This window comes from Oreochromis niloticus, linkage group LG3 (assembly GCF_001858045.2).
Source record: "Oreochromis niloticus isolate F11D_XX linkage group LG3, O_niloticus_UMD_NMBU, whole genome shotgun sequence".
In the NCBI taxonomy this organism is placed as follows: Eukaryota; Metazoa; Chordata; class Actinopteri; order Cichliformes; family Cichlidae; genus Oreochromis; species Oreochromis niloticus.
This window is the reverse complement of record NC_031967.2, coordinates 20864025-20886564: the sequence shown is the minus strand read 5'-3', so window position 1 is coordinate 20886564 and position 22540 is coordinate 20864025. Positions and strand designations below refer to the sequence as shown.

The window sequence follows — 22540 nt, the reverse complement described above, 5'->3', positions numbered from 1 at the left end:
GAAGCATGCTGCAAAACAAACTGAGGTAGAATCACTGTGTTATTTAAAGGCTGCATGAAAATCCTCTACAGATTAGTGCAGGATAAACAGGTTAGTTTGCTGTACTGTGATAGATTTAAAGGAAAGATCAGTGTGTGACTGGTACACAGTGGCAGTCCAATATAAAGTCAGTATAAACAGTGTACTGTCAGTGTAGAGACGAGGACAACTCATGAATCATCTGCTTACATCTGACTGAATTCAGGTGGATAAATCTGCAAAGAGCAGCAGGTCAGCTGATCACAGCTCATACACTAAGAAAATCTACTGGAGCTCTCAATGGAAATTAGCCTGAGCCATTAAAAACTGATTTTAGGGTTCTGCACCTCCTGAATCCCACTTTAAACTCTCGTCCATTCTCTTCCGCTTATCCTTATCAGGGTCGCAGGAGGCTATAGACTATCCCAGCTATCATAGAGCGAGAGGCAGAGTACACCCTGGACAGGTCACCAGTCTGTTGCAGGGCTAACACAGAGACAAACATTCACACTCACACTTATGGGCAATTTAGAATAATCAATTCACCTAACCCCACTAGGATTGGGGATTGAGGATTTTGAGAACTCCAAGAGTTAATACAAAAGCATACACTGAGGTAAGCAGCACACATGCCAATATCAGTGAGATACACTGCACTACCCACACAAATCATCATCTTCTTGTAAATCTGTACTGTAATCTGTTCAGATAAACATCCATGAAAATAGAATTAGTCTGTACGAAGGCAGCACACTCTTAATATGATCATTTTAAAATCAAAATAACAATAAATGAAATGATAGGTGTGTTATATCAAATCTAAACAGGGAGGATGTCATTTAGAACTGGGGTGTCAAACTCATTTTACATGACAGCCAACTTTAATCTCAAGTGGGCCAGACCAGTGAAACCTTTCTGAATGAGGATCCAAGTGCAGACAATGAGAAGAAAACTAGATTTTAACAAAAACTGTGCCTTTTATTATGGCCAATAACAAGACATTAACTAAACAAGAAACTGATCACAAAAACCTAAACTAAGAAAGCTAAAAATGCAAAATCTGGAATACTTGGCAGAACTTTGGAAACATGAGGTAACATGACAAACATGACAAAGAACGACTGACAACTCACTCCATAAATATACAAGATGGTGATGAGGAAACAGGAAACACACGGAAAACACAGCTGGGGGGAATAAACATAATGACACAATACAGGAAGCAAAACTGAACACAGGATGGGACACTGTCAAAGTAAAACAGGAAACACTGAGACCTCGACCTGAGACACACGGACTTGACAACAACAGTGATAAACAAACAGGGAGGCAATAGAAGAGACACAAGGACAGGAACAGGGGAAGAGAGGATGAAGATGAAGATGAAACACAGTAAAACGACTAAGACACAGAGGGGCGAGGGAGAGGGCAGAGAGAGAGGACAGAGAGATACAAACATGGAGATAAGACACACGGAGGGGTGAGAGACAAACATGGGTGACAAAACAGACTCAACAAGGAGAGGAGACATGGAATGAAACACGGGAACAGAAAAGGGAGCCAATGAGCCACCACCCTGACACCATCAGTGTAAGAAATGATTTACAGTATTTAACTGTTTTTCTACATGATGAAGAAAAAGCTGCTGTGAGAAAGAGAGAAATCTGTCGGCACGACCCTTTGACTTAAATTGTAAGAAACAAATGTGTAAAAATAGAGAGAAACTTCTGGTAGCTCATCATTATTATATCTATACTGTATTTCTATAGTAGATGCTGAAAAACAGAAACATTTCTGTTTACCTGCACTTTAATCGTTGGCCTGTACCACTACACTTGCTGTCTTCAGAACGTCTGCCCCCCCTTCTTTCTTTCACATAATGGTATGATCCCAGCCTGACTTTGCATGTGATTGGCCACATGGTGTGCCCATCAAAGCATGGATTCTTAGCAGGGCTGAAGATTCAGCTCCCACATACTGAGGGACCATTAATAACTGGCTCGCAGGCCGGAAACAATTGTATCGAGGGCCGAATGTGGCCCGTGGGCCATAAGTTTGACACCCCTGATTTAAAGCATTGTAGGAGATAACAGCTACATATATGAACTGGAGTAAAAACAGTGTTTCTTACCTTCAGCGTTTTCACGGATGACTGTACTGAGCACTAAAATAATGAATAAAACCTCATCAGTTATTTTACCTCAGAGTAAAGTTTTTTTTAAAGACTTTACTCTGATTATTGATTATTGTTCATTTTCAGATGAACAATAATCACCAACTTTCTCCTGTTTGCTAAACAAGCTCTAAACAGTGACTCACTAATTCTCAGAGATCAGAAACATTTTAATTAATTGTGTCTTTCAAACAATGTCAGACGTGTACTTACAGAAAAAGCCCATCATGCAGAGCAAAGAGTGCCCCATCGTCACATCCAGCCTGCTGCACTCTGATCCACAGATAATTTCAAACAGTTTTACTTTGCAGTAAAAAGAGAAGTTGTGTTTTGTTTAGGTGTGACAGAGTTTTTCTACAGGTTCTTCTTCTGATTGGTCTCTCTGTGCTTCCTTCCCTTTTACACCAAACTCAAACAGCTCTCTAGCTTTGACCGCAGCAGTTTTGTAACATGTTTAATTTCCTGTCCGCTGCAAACATAGAAACTTGATTCTTGTGTTGTTTTCCATTGCTTTAAGTCATATTTTACCAGGTCTTTTTTTTTACTCTGACATGTTTTTGCAGCGTCCCCTGGATCATTATCATTCTGCAATATTACTCTTCCAGCATACAGGGAGTCACTGCGATTTAATGTACCAAAACCCCTTTTCTGTTTTCTGTTCTGTCTTTTTAATGATTTTTTACATTTTAATTGTTTATCAGACAAATTATGTTGAAATTCTTCTTTCATGCTGCATAAAAACATTTAGATTTTAAAAATTTCAACTTACAACATAAAGAAATAAATGAGAATAACATACTGTATGATTCGACAGAAGTTCAGTCCAACTGTCTAGCTTTGTGTAGACTGATATGTCAGAAGATATTATGGTGTCCCTACAATACGAGTGAATGAACTCTAAAACATTATCAACACTTATTCATTATTTTACTGTGGATTGTAATTATTTATTAAAAACAAAAAATCATTTGCAGAAGGTCAAAAACAGAGGTGAGATGTCAGGATGTTTTTGTTGTGTATCTAACAGATATTTTAATAATTATTCCTTAAAACATTTATTTTTATATTTTTACTCATGTTGCCATAGTAACTTTAAACTTGAATGCATATTGAGTAAATACACAAAGCATTGCAACAAACCTCATGTTGCTTCAACTTCCAGTTCCTCTTTACACATCCTGAGGTTTGATAGCAAGAATAAGACATAATCACATAGCACAGAGCCAAAGTGTTTTAGGAGACATTGAGATTCATTCTGTGGGCTGATGGAGAAAAACACGAGATCACTGAGGTTTTTTAAGTGCAGATAAGCCTGCAGCTGTGTGCAAACTTTCATTTATATTTCACAGAAATACAGACACAGGGTGAAGGGTTTTAGAACGGTGGGTTGATGCAGGTGTGTGTCTTTGTGCATTCATGTGCATGTGTCCAGAGCCCTGGGGCTCTGTCCTCAGCTCTTACTGGGGTGGCCAACCTCTGACAGGATCAGCTGCCAGTTGGTTTTTAGGCGCTCTTTCTTTTTGGCTCCTTGTTGCTTCTGCTGGTGTGGACACGTGGTTGTTTTTGGGTCTCCTGGATCTTTCTCTATTTGCCTCTGGTGCCTGGGGTGCATTATTGTGGTTTCTCACCCTCATGATCACGTATGTTTCATCTCACACACACACACACACACACACACACACACACACACACACACACACACACACTCACATACATGAGGTCATTGATGTTTGTTTAAGTGCAGAGATGGTGCAGATAGACTTGCAGCTATTTGCGAACTTGCGGTTACAAAAATGTTAACACAATATTTTCCATCAGCCACGTCTCTTTAAAAAGTGATCCTTCCTGTCATGGTCTGATCTAAAGGTCAGAGTTTAAAACACCAGTAAATACTTTGTGCAAAGGTTTCTGGTCTCAGTCACTGCAGTTTCAAATCTTACTACATGTTAATTTAGTAAAACAAGCTCGTCATTAAAGTCAAAAAGGATAAGAAAGTACCTCATATTAAAAAGCTGATGTAAAACAAAACATCAGCTACACAAAAGACTGCTGTCTGAAACACACGCTGCATTTCCTCTTTCCTGTATGGCACAGATAAAAATGAGGCCTTTCAATAGAATAAAAATAAAATGTGGCAGAATATAGAGTATCCATAATTTCATTGTACATGTACAATGAGAATAAAGGGCTATTCTATTGGCGGTGTGAAGAGGGAAGGAATGAGGATTTGACCCAAAATGCAGACTCTTAGAAAAGCCTAACTTAAACCCAGCTGTATTGCTGGAATGCAAAAAATGCAACACTACACACAAAATTCCTTAAAACTAAACGACAGGCAGAACACAGAGCCAGACGATGAGGGAGACCGCGATGCAGGACAGAGAGAGACGCAGGCATAAATACACACAAGAACAAACGAGGGAACAAACCACAGGAGGGAATCGTAGCTAAGAAGAGACACTTGGGAAGCACAGCTGGACACAATTTAAACTGAACATGATGCACAAAGCACAAGTGACTATGAAAGTAAAACAGGAAGTATGCAAAACACATATTGAGACTCAGGCTGTGTCCAAATTCAGGGGTAGCATTCTTCGATGGCTGCATTTGTAGGCAATTACGTCACAGCGACGCGACGAAGGCTGTCCAAATTCGAAGAGTCCTCGAAAGGCGGCGACAAATGCGTCCTTCATTTCCCCAGATTTGAAGGATGGGTCGGGTGTATCCTTCGTGGCCCACCATATCCCAGGATTTGGGATTTCAGGATTTCAGTTTGATATGTTTTAGGGAACAAAGACCAAACGGCTCTGTTTATTAAAATGAGAGGAGAAAATGATCACCTCTTCACTGGGGTGAAGAATTCGACCACTGTGGCATCGAGGTACAAGAATAAATCAATTTACACATCATATTCATATGAGTACGGTTTTATTAACCCTCATACTGTACAGAACCTGTGATGTCCAGACGGTATTCCTCTTGTGTTCTGCTGTGAAAACTTTAGGGATTAACATAGTTGCCTTGGTTTTCTCTCTCCTGTTTTTATTTGTCTACTGTCATTTTTTTTTCTCTGCCTTCAGGATTGCAAGTATCCAGGGTCAGGAGAGGGGGTCAGTGGGAAGCCCACTGCTGCTACTTGGCCCTGGTTTGCCCTCATGGATGAGGTGATAGGGCAGAGGCCTTCCATTAGGCCTCTGTCCTAATTTCCTCTCTCCCTGAGGACACTCCAGGGCCAAGCACAGCAGTGGTGACCAAAACAAAAGTGATGAGGAAGACGATCAGCCACCCACAACAGGGAGAAAGAGGAAAAGAGAGAGGGATGATGAGCTGCTAGACCTCATCGGAGAGGACATGAGGCAGCAAAGAGAGACTGAGGAGAGGAGAGCAGAGGATGAACAGACTGTTTTCACTTCTTGAAAGATCAGTTCCAAAATGCGTTATGCATTAAGAAATGTATTTATTATGATATATTTGTTACGTTGTTATATGTGTTGCATTAGTTTAACAGTTTTATGTTATGAATAAATTGATTAAAACAAACAAACAGTAATTGTCCCTGAACTCATATTTACAGGTATTTTTAACATGCATGAACATAATGCTAACTTTGAACAATTTTAAAAGAATATGTATTTACTGAGAATAAAGTAAATGACAATAACAATAAAACAAGAATATTTATAATACATCAACAAAAATCAGACCTGGGATCCCCCTGGTTAAAAAAACAGTCCAGGACTGGGACACTCAGGTTAATCCTGCAGTACAAGGGTCTGGTCTGGTTAAGGAAAAGGTGGAGAACAACATAAACAGTTTTAGTAGAAAGGTATGATTTCATTTATTTTAAGAGATCAAAGCATTATTCTGATTATTAAGCTTAAGTCAAATATGCTAATATGCTCTGAAAAGACTTAAAATTTATAGACTTCATTTGTGTAACTAACTGTTAGGTTTCATGTTGGCACAAACCTATTGCTGGAACAGCCGAGGCAATTTTACTGAAGCTAGCGAAAGCATGAGGCACCAGGCAGAACTCTTTGTGTGATCTCGAGGACGAGACGAGCGCTGTTCCTGGAACTGCAGTCACTCTAAATCAACTCCCCCGTAGCACTGCTCTTTATTGTGGTTACATGAATATGCATAGATTCATTAACACAAGGGTCTGGCCTCTCACGCAGGCATGCATGTGAACAAAGAGTAAATGGACTGATTTTTATACAGCGCTCTACTCTCCCGGAGTACTCAAAGCGCTGTATACAACATTCACCCATTCATACAAGCACTTAGACACTCAAGTGCAACTAACAAACATTCACACTCCAATGAACGCATCGGAGGGCAATTTGGGGTTAGTATCTTTCCCAAGGATATTTGGCATACAGACTGGGGGAGTCAGGAATCGAACCACCCACCTTCCAATCAGTAGCTGATCTGTCCTTTTGACCCAGCGTTTTGTGTTTTCTATTATTGTGATTTTGGTTCTGTTCTTCCTCAGTTTAGTGTTTATTCTTTTCTGCCCGTGTATTCCTGTGTCAAGTCTGCGTTTCTGAGTCTGTGTCATTACGTGTATGTGTTTCCTGTTTTACTTTGAAGGTCTTTGTCTGATGTCCGTGCGTTCTGATTACGTTTCCCCTGCCTCATCAGCTGTGATGTCTTCCAGGTGTGTTCCCCTTCTGTTTCCCATCCCTTGATTCCTGGTGTGTGTATTTATAGTGTGTGTTACCTCGTCCTCGTTGCTGGTTCGTCTGCTTCTCTCCGTCCGTTTTCCCGTATGTTTTCCTGTGCCTCCCTGCATCTTCGTTTCTGGTTGGTTTAGTTAATTTTGCCCAGTTTAGGTTTTCTTAGTTCCATGCTCACCCTTGCCATTTCTGTTTGTATCTACTTCTGTTTAATAAACTCACTTGCACTAGAGCTGCCGCATTTTGGTCCTAAATAATTCCCACACGGCTTGCCCCGGCAACCCGTGACACTAAGCTTTTTTGTGAACTCAGAAATAACCCTTTTTTCAGCTTTGTCACATTCTTACAGCCCATCTATGCACACAAATATGTTACAGGATCAAATGAATAACAGAAAATAAATGGAAATATAAAACGTTCTTCTGTAAGTTTCAAAGAGATTTAGTTTACATATTTTATATAATACAGTAAATGTGTACGAATGACCGGCAATCATTCAGTCACTGGAATTATCCATGAAACATGCTAAGTAATTCCTAAATGCATGTAGATTAAAAACAATTATTTTACCTGGATATCACGGTCTCTGACGAGCCGAAGGTACAAAAATGCCGGCAACAACGATACAGTTTATTTAAGCTCCTAGAGAATTAAAAATGTACAAAAAAACTGAGTTCTTTTCAAAATATTCGCACAGTGGCGCTAGCGACCGGAAAAACGCGGAATTAAGGGCGGACTTGAATGAAGGCTAGAAGACTGTCCAGTTTCAAAGCCGCTCACTTCCAGCCTACCGGCCTTTCTGCTGGGGTGGACACGTGGTTGTTTGGTCTCCTGGATCAAGCTCCTGGGGTGCATTGTTGCTGTTTCTCACTCTCACGATCAAGTATGTTTCGTGACACACACACACACACACACACACACACACACACAAACAGTAGATAAGAAAACTAAGAAGACCTAAGAACATAAACAGAGGGATAACAACTATACAGGACAGAATCACGACCTCTGAATATTAAATAACCCAAAACTATAAAGTCCAAACACAAAATGCTGGGTGTAAACACAGGATCATGACTATTCTATATTTATATACCAACAACAGCCTTTGACACACATGTAGGCACTGTAGCTGCTCAGAAGAACAAATATGTTATTCTGTATTGTCATGTTTGTAGTTTGATCTCGTATTATTACTGCGTGATGTTGCATGTTGAATAAAAAATATCCCTTTACGTCTTTGTAGAGTTGAATATAGTAAAATTTTTCTTTTAGGGTTTAAAAAGTTTGGATTTATCAAAACATAAACAATATTTTCCGTTTGCAAAGTCTTCAGTGAGACGGCTTCAGAGTCTAAACAGGTCAAAAACAAGCTTTGGTGCTCAGCAGCTCTAAAAGTGTTTAAGTTGTTGACTTTGACTGTTCTCTCTGTATTCTGACACATGATGGCAGAGCCACATAAAAAAGTGCTGCCAAGTAAAAAAGCAGTAAAAGAGTCACAGACACAGAAAAAGCTCAGTGATTTAGTTCATTTCAAAACACTTTATGAAACTGAATTATTGCAGAGACAAAACAAGACAAACATGCAGTGTAATAACAAAAAGCTGTGAAGGGCTTTTTTTTACTCTGTCTGTTTCACATTTTCATTGCCTAATTGTAACATCCACTCTTACCAGTACCAGTTTATACAGAGATCAAATTACTACTGAGCAGGATTGAGTTCAGTTTATTGATGTGGCCCTCCACAACAGGCCCAGTTTCCCGTGTGGCCCCTCAGGAAAATGAATTGCCCACCCTGCTTCAGAGGGTCTGTGTGCCACAACAGACTCCTGACCCAGAATCACACTTACAGTACGCCATCGTCTTCACAAGCAACCGAATGATCTGTGAGGTCAAATCTGTGTGATTTAAGGACTTCCAAGAGCTGCTCACTTATTATTAATTTCTGGCTCTTTTCCACAGTGTGTCACCCCAGCAGGTGGCAGATGAACGCCCCTCTCTGAGCCTGGTTCTGTCAAAAGTTTCTTCCTGTTAAAAAGGAGTTTTTCATTCTCACTCTCACCAACTGCTGTTTCTCTGTATTATTGTACAGTCCTTACAATATAAAGCCCATGGAGGTGACTGTGGTTATGATTTGGCACCTTATAATAAAAATTGACAACTTTTATTTATATAGCACCAAATTACAGCAACAGACAATTAAACTGAATTGAACTGAATTACTTGACAATTGTGTGTGTTGTCTGAGGACAGTCACTGTGTTTGTAAGTAGCCGTGTTCATTTTGTCACATGTTCTTTCTACTTTCTCCTCTTTGGATTTGTAAACAATTTGTTGAGCACTAATGTGCACATGAAGCCCATTAGTGCTTTTCAGTGCTTCAAGAGAGTAAAAAAGCACCTCCGTCCAGTGAAAGAGCGCTGCCTCCTGCCGCTGGAAGAGGTCAGAGTCCGCTGGGTCCACAACGCAGGGTCGTCATTCTGTCAGGGGTGTCATGTGTGGATGCGAGGAAAGGAAACGTTGGACTCACAGGTAGGTGAAGGCTGGTGTTTATTATGACGAGCAGATGAGCTGAACATAAGATGACTGGCTTAACTGAACATACGTACAGAGTAGACAAAATTAACATTAATGACACGACAAAGACCAGGATGAAACTGAGGACTTAGGTACACTGGATAATGATGATGATTACGGACCGGTGAGAACACAGCTGAACATAATGAAACAGGAAGTAGAATTAATGACACTGAGACAGAGGGCTGGCACGGTGAAGCGGGAAACATGAATGTGGAACATAAACTGAACATGAACTGAAAACACCGGGTGAACCACCCAGGAACCCTGACACAGTCTTGACTTTAGACAACTGAGAAGTAGATGATTGAATCTGAACAGAAGAGGAGAAAATCAGATGTCTGAGACAAAGTCTGAGCAGAAAACTGAGAAAAAATGATTCTGAAAGACAGTTTGGAAACTCAATAGAGGAGGATTTTTTTTCAAAACTGCAAAGCAACCTGTCAACTAAGATGAACTTTGATTCAAAGCAACTGAGCAACAATTTGGCAAATCAACAAACCAGAAATGACTGTAAATTTTTAATCTGAGCAGAAGAAAAGCTGCTCTGGAAACATGAGCAACAGTTTGACAGGTGAACAGAAAGAGCTTGAAACTCAGCAAACACGAAGCAATTTGATACCAGAACAAAAGAGAAATGTCTCCCAAGAACAGCAACAACTTCAACTTCAAGTCTGTGAATGTAAAGTGATGTAATCTCTAAGACTTGAAACTGCAGATTAAAATATTTTGATGAACATGAAACCATCAGAAATGTTTACATGAACCAAATCAGTAAAAGTGGAAGATGGAGGATGGCAAACATGCAAAAGAAAAATCAATACTGAGCAGAAGTATTGTTGTGTGAAAATGCCACATAAGGTGTTCAGCATTAACGTGGACATAAAACACTACATGTATCAATGCTAATTTACATCATTGAGCCCAGCTCTCAAAAACTGACACAGATGTAACTCTGACTGTGAAGCTGGATTTAAGAAATAAGGTCTTAAAGGTATAAAAACACAGGTATCGCCATATTCTGTCAGTACAGAGCATGACATCACCAGGTCAGTCGGTTAGTTTCAGTCAAACGACTCACAATAGTCTATATTAGGTAACTAATAACAGAACCAATAACTTGAGGAAAATAAGGACAGTAAAACATCAGTTTAATGGGGTCACTGGCTGCACCTCGTGCCTGTCCCATCTGTGGCTTCCTGTTGGAAAACAATAACATTTATTATAAAAACATCGTCTGCCCTCGATGTAAAGTGAAGTTCTGTTCTGTGTGTTTGAGTCTTTACAGAGAGTGTAAAGCTAACTGTACCTTACAGGCTTTGTTTAGGAGGTGCAGCCCTCAGACACACCTCTGTACCTGTGTGAAGGAGGAAATCATCCTGATTTACTTTCATTGATTTAAACATGTGGTCTCTGATATACACATGGTATCATTTGTTATGTGTTCTGTATTGTAAAGATTTTTTTTGTGCAAAACATGTGAAAATGAAATGAAATGTATTTTCTTCTTTGCACATTTAAGTGGCCTAATCTTCAGAGTAGGTGATACAGAGCTGAGCTTGGCAACTGGAGAAAAAGCTTTTGTGTAAAACTGGTTTCAAAGTAGTTGTTAGTCAGCCAGCAGGTGATAACAGCATCCAGGAAGCTCAGACTTTGTATCCAGTGTGTCTGAACATTATGTGCAACAAGTGTTTCTGTGAGGTGGAGATCTAACAAACCAAACACGCAATGAGACTGTTGTGACTGTACCTGTGGGTCCCAACTTCATTTTAGTAAACAGCACTCTGCTCTGGTGTGTCGTGTTCCCCTGTGAAGATGATCAAATTCATCCACAAAGAAAAAAAAAAACGTTTTTAAAGGATGTTTGTTTTATTTTTAAACTGCACAGGTTTTATGTACTCACTGTTTCTTCTAAGATCTTTAAAGTCAATAAGAGAGGAGGCAACATTTTCATATTCATCTGAACCTGAAATGTTTGTAATTTTATTTACAGGATTGTAAAAACATGTCACATGGAATTAGTTTCATTAAATCAAAACAAGTTTCATCTCTAACTGTTCTGTGCTTTTCAGCACATATACTGTACCATTTCTGTTTGTCACTTGTGTGACTGATTCATAGATGTCAGCAGTACCTAAAGAAAAATACAAGCCAGGCTCACATTAATCATTTTATTACAGTTACACTAAATATCAGAGCAAAAACAGAAACACTGTGTGAGTCAAAACCAGGACTGTAAGATCTTTAAATGTTCTTTGAAAAGCTGCTGAACACAAACTGAACCTGAGAAATGTTTGTGTTAATGGAGGTTTAATAAAAGTCAATATTAATAATGATAATATTACTTAAATGGTTTAAATACTGACCATGTTGAAGAGAGCCGTACACATGAGTTTCATCCTGGTTGACTCCATGATTTGTGGAGGAGCCCGGACTGTGACTCTCAGACTGGATCGACCTAAAACAGGAAATAAACACAATAAACTCAAAAGTAACTGATGTTTGTTTAAAATAATAATAAAAAGTATTTTACCAACCTGGTGAAGCAGGAATCTGTGAAAGAGACAAATGTTATTACACATGATTGTGATGTAAATTGTTTCATTGTTATTTAGTGTCATGAGATCAGAATACATGTATATGTGTGAATAATTAAAGTGTATGTAGTAAATAAACTCTCTATACAGCATGAAAAGAAGAGGCTCTTACACTTGGACTGTCTGCAGAGATACAACAAGAGCAGGAGAATAATAATGAGAGAGACTCCACAAACCAGTCCAACCATCAACCACACAGGAGATGAAGAGCTGTCAGCTCCTGACACAGCTGCTGAAATGACTAATAATAATTAAGTAATAATAAAGTATAATACTTATTATTATTATATTATTCCTCCTCAAGCATTAAAATCATTTTTACAAAAACACATCAAATGTTTTGCTCCTGCTCACCTTTAACTGACATCCAGCTCTGTGCTGACTCTCTTCCTGAGTACTGACACTTGTAGAAACCTTCATCAGACTTTGACACTGCAGAGATCTTCAGCTCCCCTCGGGTATCATTTTGAATAAGTTTGTCATTGTGATAGAAAAACACATTGGAAAGTATTTTTTGTGTTCTCAAACTGCAGCTCAGACTAACAGAAGCTCCCTCAGTCACAGGATGAACAGGACTCACCAGGATAGGACCATTACCATCATCTGTGAAACAATCACACACAATTGTTTCAGTCACATCAGCTGGTGCACACTTTTAGAAAAAGCTGACATGTAAGCTTCAGGGAGATTTTCACAGAAGCGACTCTGTGAAACAGATGATCGACTTGAATCCAGGTAAGAAAGAAATGCATGTAGTAAATGAAGTGGAACGGCTGATGGTCAGATTTTGTAAGCTCATAATGTGATCTAACAGAGACTCACTTAGTAACTGATCTAAGGGTTGTGAATAGAATGAAATAAAAATAACTGCATTTAAAAACTTAAATACCAAGAAGGCCTGTGGGCCTGATGCTGTTTCAACTTTTGTCTTTAAACATTTGCTGATGAGCTGAATCCAGCTTGGAGTCCTGTTGATATCAGCTTCATCCTCACTATATAGAGAAAGGCTGCAATCAGCAAAATAATGATCACAGACCTGCAGCAGTAACATCAATAGCAATGCAATCCTTTGAATGAATTATGGTTGAGCACTTGTGAAGTGAAGTACAATTTGATTACTTTAACTCACTTGATTTTAAAGCATTTAGAAAACCCCTCAGCTTATGCACGATTGTTATTTATGGATCTAATATCAGTGTTTAATACCACAAACACTTATACATTGTTAAATAACATGAAGGTGGATCCTTATATAATCAGATGGTTGTTTGGCTATTTTCATTAAAACACAACAGGAAGTTAAAGTCAGTTCTACTCGTTCACACATACAGTTTATAAGAACAAGAGTCTCACAGGGCTGTGTCAGCTCTCCTGTTCTTTTCATATTATATTAAAAAAATTATGGAAATCAGTGTACAAATAACTATGTGATTACATTTTCTGATGATACAGCAGTTCTTAGTCTGTTAACCAAAGATTCAGATGTTGCAATTTACAAAACTGAGATTGAAGGGATTGTGCAGTGGTGTAAGAAACACACATTCATGTTAAATATATAGAAAAATAATCGTCGTCATATTTATGATGATCTTTGATCAAAGATCAATTGGAGATCTCAGCCTGGTTTTATTTACTGGAGAGAAGTTTGAACAAGTGACAACATGACAGTGTTTAGATGTTCAGTTACAGTGGGTTCATCATGTGGATTATTCGTGTAGTCAGTGTTTGCATTTTTTAGAAGGCTGAGGGTCCATGGAGTAAATAAATGCATCATGTTGCTATTTTATAAGGCGATTGTTGATTCTGTTTTCTGTTATGGTATCATTACATGGTTTGGCAAACTTTCTGAGCTCAGATCCCAAATTAAAAATCTGATTAAGACGACTGGCAATATAGTTGGGATGCTCCCTTCATCTTCCGCGCACGTTATTATAAATACAATTGATGATGAAAGATGTTGACCTTTTTAGAGTTGTATTCTGATGGAGAAAATATAAAATACTAATTTAACTAGAGAACAAAAACCAAGAATATTTTTTGATGCTTTGGGGCAGAAAATTGTCTGAAATTCTCATTTTTGTTTGTGTTGCCACATAGAATTACTTCACATACAGCAAAGCTGGGACAAATGTTCATGTGACGTCTAAATCATTCAGATCCAAGAAGTAAATGTATAATAACATACTCTGTACAGTGATGTTGACTGCACTGCTGAACTCTCCTGATCCAGACTCACACCAGTACACTCCAGTATCTGACTTTGATGTCTTGATGTTACATGTGGATCCAGTCATTCTCCTACAGTCAGAGAGTCGGCCGTCCTCAGAGAACTTCCTCACTCTCCACTCAGTGAGGTTTCCCTCACAGGTCAGTGAGACAGAGTCAGAGGTGAAGTGTTGCGCTCTGTCAGGACTCACTGTGAGAGACGCTGCTGAATGAACATCTGGAAACAACATGCAGTGAAGAGACAAAGCTCACAGATGTTAGCATTCAAAATATCACAGTGAAAAAAACTAGTTCTTGCTAAACCCACTATAACTGCAAATAAATCTATGAATGAGATTTATTAATACAGATTTAAATGTTGTGACTCCTGCAGCTGGAAACATTTCACTGAACCATCTGTGTCTCTCAGTAAAAATCTCACAGCATCATTAGAAGCTACATTAGAAGTTTCTGTAAACTTGCTTTCCTACAGTTTGTCCACAGTGTGCATGTTTGTTGTTGCACAAGCAAATATCTTCATCATCTGTCATGTAATAAGATGTCTGACATTTGTGACCTTATTACAGATCATTATCAGAGAGTTTAACATCAGCAGATCTTAAATGTTTGTTCTCTTTGCTTCTACAAATCACGAGGGCACTTTTACAGGCATCATGTCTGATATCATTCTCCACAGCAAAAGCACAACAACATGAGGACTAAAGACCACGAGATCATCTGTGTACATGATGTGCTTCACATGAGTCCTGCCAGATTTACAGACTTTCAAATCATCAACATGAAGATTAAAAAGAGCTGGAGACAGAATGCATCCTTGTTTAACTCGGTGAGAAACAAACAAGGAGGAATTTGAATAACAACAGAAGTGTCTGACTGAAGTTCAGTTTACTTGAATGTAGTGAGAAAGGATGAGATTCAATTTAATCCACCTTGAGGAAACTTAAATATAGTAATTTAATGCAATTTAATTGTAATTGGACATCAGATTTCAATGTCAGTATGTTGCTGCAAGAAAAATAATGGTGAATTAAAGTGATGACATAACTTATTAGAGAGAAACAAACTGACCTGCAGACCAGACAAACTTTGGTTGACTGTGATCAGTGTGATACTCTGGGTCTCCTCTTCCAGCTCTGCACACATATCCTGCTGTGTGTGTCTGTCCATGAATGATGTAGGAGTCCTGTGCAGTCCCACTGCCATCAGGTAGCAGCTCATAACTGGAGGATTTCTCTGATAGATCAGGAACAGCTTTATACCAGTAGAAGCTCCATCCTGCAGACGGATGTTCAACCTGACAGTTCAGAGTTACTGAGGCTCCAGGACTCAGCCATGATGGAGACACAGTGAGGACAGGACGGGGTTTATCTGTTCAACAAAGATTTTCTCTCAGTGAACATGTAGTACAGTCTCTGAACAGTGAGCTCAGTTTATACAAAGAATAATAATCTCAGTCTATATGAACAGAAACACATTTTACAAAGTGTTCAAACAGCTTAAAGCAAATATGACTTACTGTCAGAAACTGTCAGTGTGACTGAATCACTCCACTCTGTTGTTTTATGCTGTGAACTTTTCATTCTGCCCTTACAGCGATAGTTTCCACTCTTGGATGATGAAGCAGATCTAATCCTGTATTCATTTTGATTTGGAGGTTTTATGATGCTGTTTGTTTCCCACTCATAATCCCACTCAGTGTCTCCTCCATGGATCTCACATCTGACAGTGATCGTCTCTCCTCTGTATATCTCAGACATGTTTGGATACAGAGTCACAACAGGCCTGTTTGACACTGTTAATGTTCAAGAAAGTACAATAAAAACACACGAAAGACGAAAGGTTCAGTTACCATCAGATGTAGTGATTTGTAGGAAGTTACATTTAAACTCACCAGTTGTGTCAATCCTGACTGACTCACTGTCCTCTGTGTAGTAAACTGGTTCTCCTCTTCCTCCTCTGCAGCTGTAGAGTCCTCCCTCTGAGACACTGATTTGTCCATTTGTAACAGGTTGAAAAGATTTCCCATCTCTGTACCAGTAGTATTTCCATCCAGATGATGATGATGACGATGATGATGATGATGATGATGATGATGGGCTCACAGAGCAGGTCAGGGTCACACTGCCTCCTACTGGAACAGCTGTCCTATCAGCTCTCAGTTCAGCCTTTGGTTTCGCTGCAGTTCAGTTTAAGATAAGATAAGATAAGATGACCTTTATTAGTCCCACAGGTGGGAAATTTGTTTTGTTACAGCAAAAGTGCAAAGTTATGTAGCAGAAATTAGAAAACACTGGAATGCAATAAAATACAATAAAATAAAATAAAATACTATAGACAATGGAATAAAATAGAACAAGAACATAAAAGTAAAAATGACTGAATCAGAACAATTTAAAGAACTGGATGGAAACATGTGAATAATCAAATATCACAAAGCTTTATTGGTGAAGCTATAACAAAGTGTGTGACACAAAATACTCTGAAATGCTGTTTTGATCCGCACAGGAAATTTTTTTAATATTTTCCTCTGAGTATTTAAAGTAATTAATAAATGTATAGTTCATTTACTATCATTAATTTGAAGCATGACTTAGTTAATTCATCCATAATGAGAAAGTAACCCAGGTTAATACGATCTGATTGTAGTTAGCATGCTATGTCCTTGTGTTCTTTACTAAATCTGCTGTTGAAGCCTCTGATAGCTAAGATGAGACCTTGTAAGTGTGTTTTATATTCTTTTGCTGTGGAAGCTGACATTTCCTGTTGATGTGCACAGATGTGTCAGAATGGGTTTTAAAAGACACATCGATGGTTTGGAGGAGGTAATTACTGAAGCTAACTCAGAAAGATCAATTAGAGAAAAAACTCTAAATAAATATCAATGGCACTGAAAGTAGCTGTACATAATGTTTTGTCTGTGAGATGATTATGAGTACTTTATATACTCATTAAATATCATTACTCTAAATTATTAACATACCAGCACAGACCAGCGTCCAATGAAATGAGGCCATATTGTCGTCTGCAGTTCAGAGTTCATTAAGTGAAAAAGATCCAGTGTGTGTTTGTCATGAGACCAGAGTCTTTAACTAAAACCTGAAACCTCTAAGATCGTTTCAACAATAGACAACATGCTAAAAACAACTGAAGTAACTGCATCATATGTTGGTGCAACAGGGAGTAATAAAAATAAAAATAACACAAATACAGAAGAGAAAATATTGGATGTAACTGTTGTTCTTAGTGGATGTGGTGGAGCAGCTGAAACAGGTTCAGCATTTGTTCTGCACTTCATGTATTAGAGCTGCACAGCAGAGAAGTTACTCTGATATGTTTTGTTCTCTTCACTGTGAATAAAAAGCTGCTTTTCACATTTTTTGGTTATCATAATAAAAGAAAAATATTTTACTGAGCAGCACAAATGAAACAGCTACAAAGCTGCAAGAAAAACAGATTCTTACTAATGTTGATAAAACAGATCTCCAACTTACATGATACAGTCAGTGTGATGATATCACTCCACTCTGTGAAGAAATAGTCCCTTCTGCCCCGGCAGATGTATCCTCCACTGTCAGACTCAGTAACTGTGATTCTGTATTCATTGGATGACTGACGTATGTTAACCAGGCCTCGTCTCCATTCATACGTCCACTGAGCTCCTTCACCTCCCTGAATCTCACATCTGACAGTGACTGTCTCACCGCTGTATATCTGAGTCCAGGATGGCTGCAGGGTCACAGTGGGCTTAGGAGGAGCTGATCAAATTAAAACGGATAATTTAACTTAAAAATCAACAACAAAAAGTTGTTTTTATACTTTTTAAATGTTTTATACATTTATAAATATAATCCATTAGTTGTCAGTTAGCTGTTGTTTGCTAACAATGCTGTTAAACCTCCAGTGGTGGATTCAGAGCTGGAGATTCAAAGATAAACGAAGTGAAAAAACTGCTGCTATGAGTAAACATACGAGCAGTTTGAGAAAGGCTAACATAGCAGACCAGTCTCTCCTAAAATGAGGACAATTATTTATTATTATTTTACACTACTTTTGTTAGTATTTTGTTCTGTTTTTGGAAGAAATGTGCAATACAATTAAAATAAGTGAGGAGGTGCTTTTAACTTGTCTCGTCTCCATTCATACGTCCACCTCCCTGAATATCAAGAGTGACTGTCTCACTGCTGTATATCTGAGTCGTGGATGGTTGGAGGGTCACAGTGGGCTCAGGAGGAGCTGATCAAATAAAAATATATCATTATCATCACAAATCTATCCTGGTTTTATTGCTCTTGTTAATTGTAATTATATTTTTGTGTCCTGGTAAAAATTTGACTGAAAATCAACAATAAAAAGTTTTGTTTTTACTAAACAGATTAAATGATATTTAGACTCTACCAGCAGAGTGACTGAAAACAACCAGGTATCACACTATATACTTATTTCCAGAGGTGGGAAGTAACGGAGTACAGATCTGTACTTTACTTGAGTATTTATGTTGACATTATGTTTTTCATAGTGTGAAGCATGCTGCAAAACAAACTGAGGTAGAATCACTGTGTTATTTAAAGGCTGCATGAAAATCCTCTACAGATTAGTGCAGGATAAACAGGTTAGTTTGCTGTACTGTGATGGATTTAAAGGAAACAACATTGTGTGACTGGTGCACAGTGGCAGTCCAATATAAAGTCAGTATAAACAGTGTACTGTCAGTGTAGAGACGAGGACAACTCATGAAACATCAGCCAAGAGCAAACTGATTTTAGGGTTCTGCACCTCCTGAATCCCACTTTAAACTCTTGTCCATTTTCTTCCGCTTATCCTTATCAGGGTCACAGGAGGCTATAGACTATCCCAGCTATCATAGAGCGAGAGGCAGGGTACACCCTGGACAGGTCACCAGTCTGTTGCAGGGCTAACACAGAGACAGACAAACATTCACACTCACACTTATGGGCAATTTAGAATAATCAATTCACCTAACCCCACTAAGTGCATGTCTTTAGACTGTGGGAGGAAGCCGGAGTATCTGGTATTTCCTTTCATTTTTTGTTTATGTGCAGCTTTGTATAAGGATTTCGAGAACTCCAAGAGTTAATACAAAAGCATACACTGAGGTAAGCAGCACACATGCCAATATCAGTGAGATACACTGCACTACCCACACAAATCATCATCTTCTTGTAAATCTGTACTGGAATCTGTTCAGATAAACATCCATGAAAAGAGAATTAGTCTGTATGAAGGCAGCACACTCTTAATATGATCATTTTCAAATCAAAATAATAATAAATGAAATAATAGGTGTGTTATATCAAATCTAAACAGGGAGGATGTCATTTAGAACAGGGGTGTCAAACTCATTTTACATGACAGCCCACACACAACCAACTTTAATCTCAAGTGGGCCAGACCAGTGAAACCTTTCTGAATGAGGGTCCCAAGTGCAGACAACGAGAAGAAAACTAGATTTTAACAAAAACTGTGCCTTTTATTGTGGCCGATAACAAGACATTAACTAAACAAGAAACTGATCACAAAAACCTAAACTAAGAAAACTAAATATGTGAAATCTGGAATACTTGGAAGAACTGTGGAAACATGAGATAGTGTTTATAAATGACCTGACAAAGAACGACTGACAACTCACTCCATGGCTGTGTCCCAATTCAGGGCATGCACGCTTGAAGTACGCACACTACGCGTACTACGTACGGTGCGTACTACAAGTACGGGAAGTGCGGAAGTGAGAGCCTTGTGAAATGGGACGGTCTAGCCTTCGTCGCGCTGTTCAGGTTGCCTAGCAACCATGAAACTAACCGCGAGAAATGTTTCATACAGCTTTGTGTGACAGAAATGAAGGAGAAAAAATGTTTTGTTGGTCATTCATTTTTGTCATGACATCACTTTGATTAGTTGAGACCACAGGACTGTAAAACATGATAGTTGGGCTTCATTTCTATACTGAACAGTCATTTCAAGATTAGTTAGTAAATAATAATTAGCTAATGTTGTTCATGAGACTAAAGTCATCTCACTGTGGTAATGTTAATATAATATGGACAATATTATATGTATTGTCAGATTATATTTATATATATATATATATATATATATATATATATATATATACGCAGGGGCGTGCTGGGTGTTTATATATATATGAGCTTGAACTCTGGGTCAAAGATGCAAGTAGCAGTTATTTATATGTCCTATCACCTTAAATCTTCAGTCAAAGACAAGTATCTCTGACAGTGTATATACAGATGTATTATATATAAGAGACAAACATTGTTCTTTCAATATGTTGGCATTACTAAATTTGGCTCAATGCTTACATATATGTGTAAAAAGAAAATGTACGAGCTGTGAAAACTGTTTCTGATAGAATGAAGAGTAGACTGATATATGAAATGTTCCTTTATTGGGTGAGAAAATCAGACCATGTCATAACTGCTTTAAGTCATACAGAATAGATATCAGAGCCTTAAACAGGCCGACTTCTGCTAAATGGGTCAAACTGGGCAGAAAGTATACAAACACATAACATCCTTATAGAATATGATGTAACACTATAGATCAACTTAGCTCAGAATATATAAAGCATATAAACAATTACAGCAATATGATGCAACAAACACAGCAGTGCTACTAATCCAAAATACTCAAAGCTTCATAGAACTGAAACAAACATTTATTTTTAGCTCCATTCTGCTGCTGATACATACTTTAGGTTTCTGAATATTAAACTTGTTGCTGCCTTTCATAGACTGATTCAGGACAGACAATTAGTTATGTTAAACTTTTCTAGCAGTCCTTCACAAACAGGGAACAGTCTGTCTATTCTCTCCATCTGTCAGCTGCTGCTGGCTCTTCCTCCTCCTCTTCCTCACACACTGCTGAGTTTGTCCTGGTGGATCATCAGGGGTGCAAAGCCTCACAGATGATGTGCAGCAGTGGGTCCCTCAGTCTGTCCTCACTCTGGACACTTGCAGTTGTCACACATGGAAATCAAATGTGTGATAAGCTGCAGGATTCAAAGACAAGTGTAACTTATAAATACATGTTCATACTTTTATTCCACAATCAGAGAGAAAGAAACAGAGAGAGAGTGCAGGACAGACAGACAGGTGACAGTCTCAGGTGTATACACTGCTACAAAACAGCACAAGAGAAGGAGGATTTAGTGTTTGTGTTATTACGAGTGCTAAACAAGAAGAGTTCCAGATGGTCCAGTGGACACATGTGTGACTCCTGTGATTAAAGCATCTTTCTTTCAGCTTAACGAGTGAACCGTCAGCTCGTTCAAACACACGTTAAAGTCCGTTTGGCTCGACACCACCGAACAGAGGCAGCAATATAACATAGCTAACATTAACAGTGCAGTGAATCCTGCTTGTGCCGTCATATTCAGGACTGCAAACCGAGCAGCATCACTGACTTTCAGCTTGTTGTGTTTGTGGATATATGACTGACTTTAATTACGCATAAAATCATCACATTCTCTGTAAGATTAAGGTCAACTATATATATATATTTAGAAGTAGAGGCTTTAAAACCAAGTTACCCCTGAAAGTACAAACATCACTAATGTCACATAACTTTGCCGACATGTGGCCAACAGTAATGTTTTAATGTTCTTAAACATTTGCACATAAATAAGTGACATAATATTCAGTACTTACTTTTGACAGTTCACTCTTCGGCCGCTCCCTTCTGCCGTATTTTGCGGCAAAATTATCCACACCCACCGCCGCGCTATGGATTGTGGGATATATGGGGCCACGAAGCGTGCACCAGACCACGCTTGATATTTGGGGAAATCGACGGCGCATTTGAAGTACACTTTGAATTGGGACAGCCGTCATCGCGTGGCGGTGATGTAATCGCACTTGAAATGCGTACTTCAAGCGTGCAGACCCTGAATTGGGACTGTCAGGAATAGTAAAATATTATGCTGCTATTATTTGCTGCTATTTTTTATGATCATTATTACTATTCCATTAATTATTAATATTGATATTGCATTTAGATGTTTAAACATATTGGCACCCAATTAAGCTTTTATTACAGGTCCAGTAAGAACCACTTTAAACTGTTGAGTTGAATCTATAATTCTAAATGCTTTTCAATGCTCCTATAATCTTAAATGTTTCTGTGCAGACTGCAGGGACAGGAAATATACTCTGTGCAAAAGGAGACAGGAAACGCCATGCTTTGCAAAAGTGAAAGTGAAAGCAGAGTCTGAGTGCAAGCTAAGAGCAGGTTATTTTA

General features: G+C 38.6%; 2 protein-coding genes and 2 long non-coding RNA genes across 4 annotated transcripts in view; 1 reads left to right on the top strand and 3 right to left on the bottom strand.

Annotated features, from left to right (window-relative positions):
- The window catches only part of LOC109198185 (low affinity immunoglobulin gamma Fc region receptor II-b), a 997390-nt gene that overhangs the window by 593906 nt on the left and 380944 nt on the right, over window positions 1-22540 (top strand). The gene's annotated exons all lie outside the window — the stretch shown is intronic.
- The window catches only part of LOC109201287 (obscurin), a 493328-nt gene that overhangs the window by 468481 nt on the left and 2307 nt on the right, over window positions 1-22540 (bottom strand). The window contains exons 2-3 of the mRNA XM_025906001.1: window positions 17761-18024; window positions 16161-16445 (exon numbers count right to left, since the gene is read on the bottom strand). Coding sequence (XP_025761786.1) covers window positions 16161-16445; window positions 17761-18024 — 549 coding nt within the window. The remainder of the gene's footprint in view (window positions 1-16160; window positions 16446-17760; window positions 18025-22540) is intronic.
- On the bottom strand, window positions 9488-12176 carry LOC112846477 (uncharacterized). The gene is made up of 8 exons (XR_003219465.1): window positions 12156-12176; window positions 11984-11999; window positions 11813-11904; window positions 11533-11580; window positions 11350-11412; window positions 11196-11253; window positions 10756-10803; window positions 9488-10645 (listed from the first exon to the last, which is right to left on the bottom strand). It is a non-coding gene; the product is annotated as an uncharacterized LOC112846477 (long non-coding RNA).
- LOC112846471 (uncharacterized) lies at window positions 12477-14427 on the bottom strand. The gene is made up of 2 exons (XR_003219453.1): window positions 14229-14427; window positions 12477-12646 (listed from the first exon to the last, which is right to left on the bottom strand). It is a non-coding gene; the product is annotated as an uncharacterized LOC112846471 (long non-coding RNA).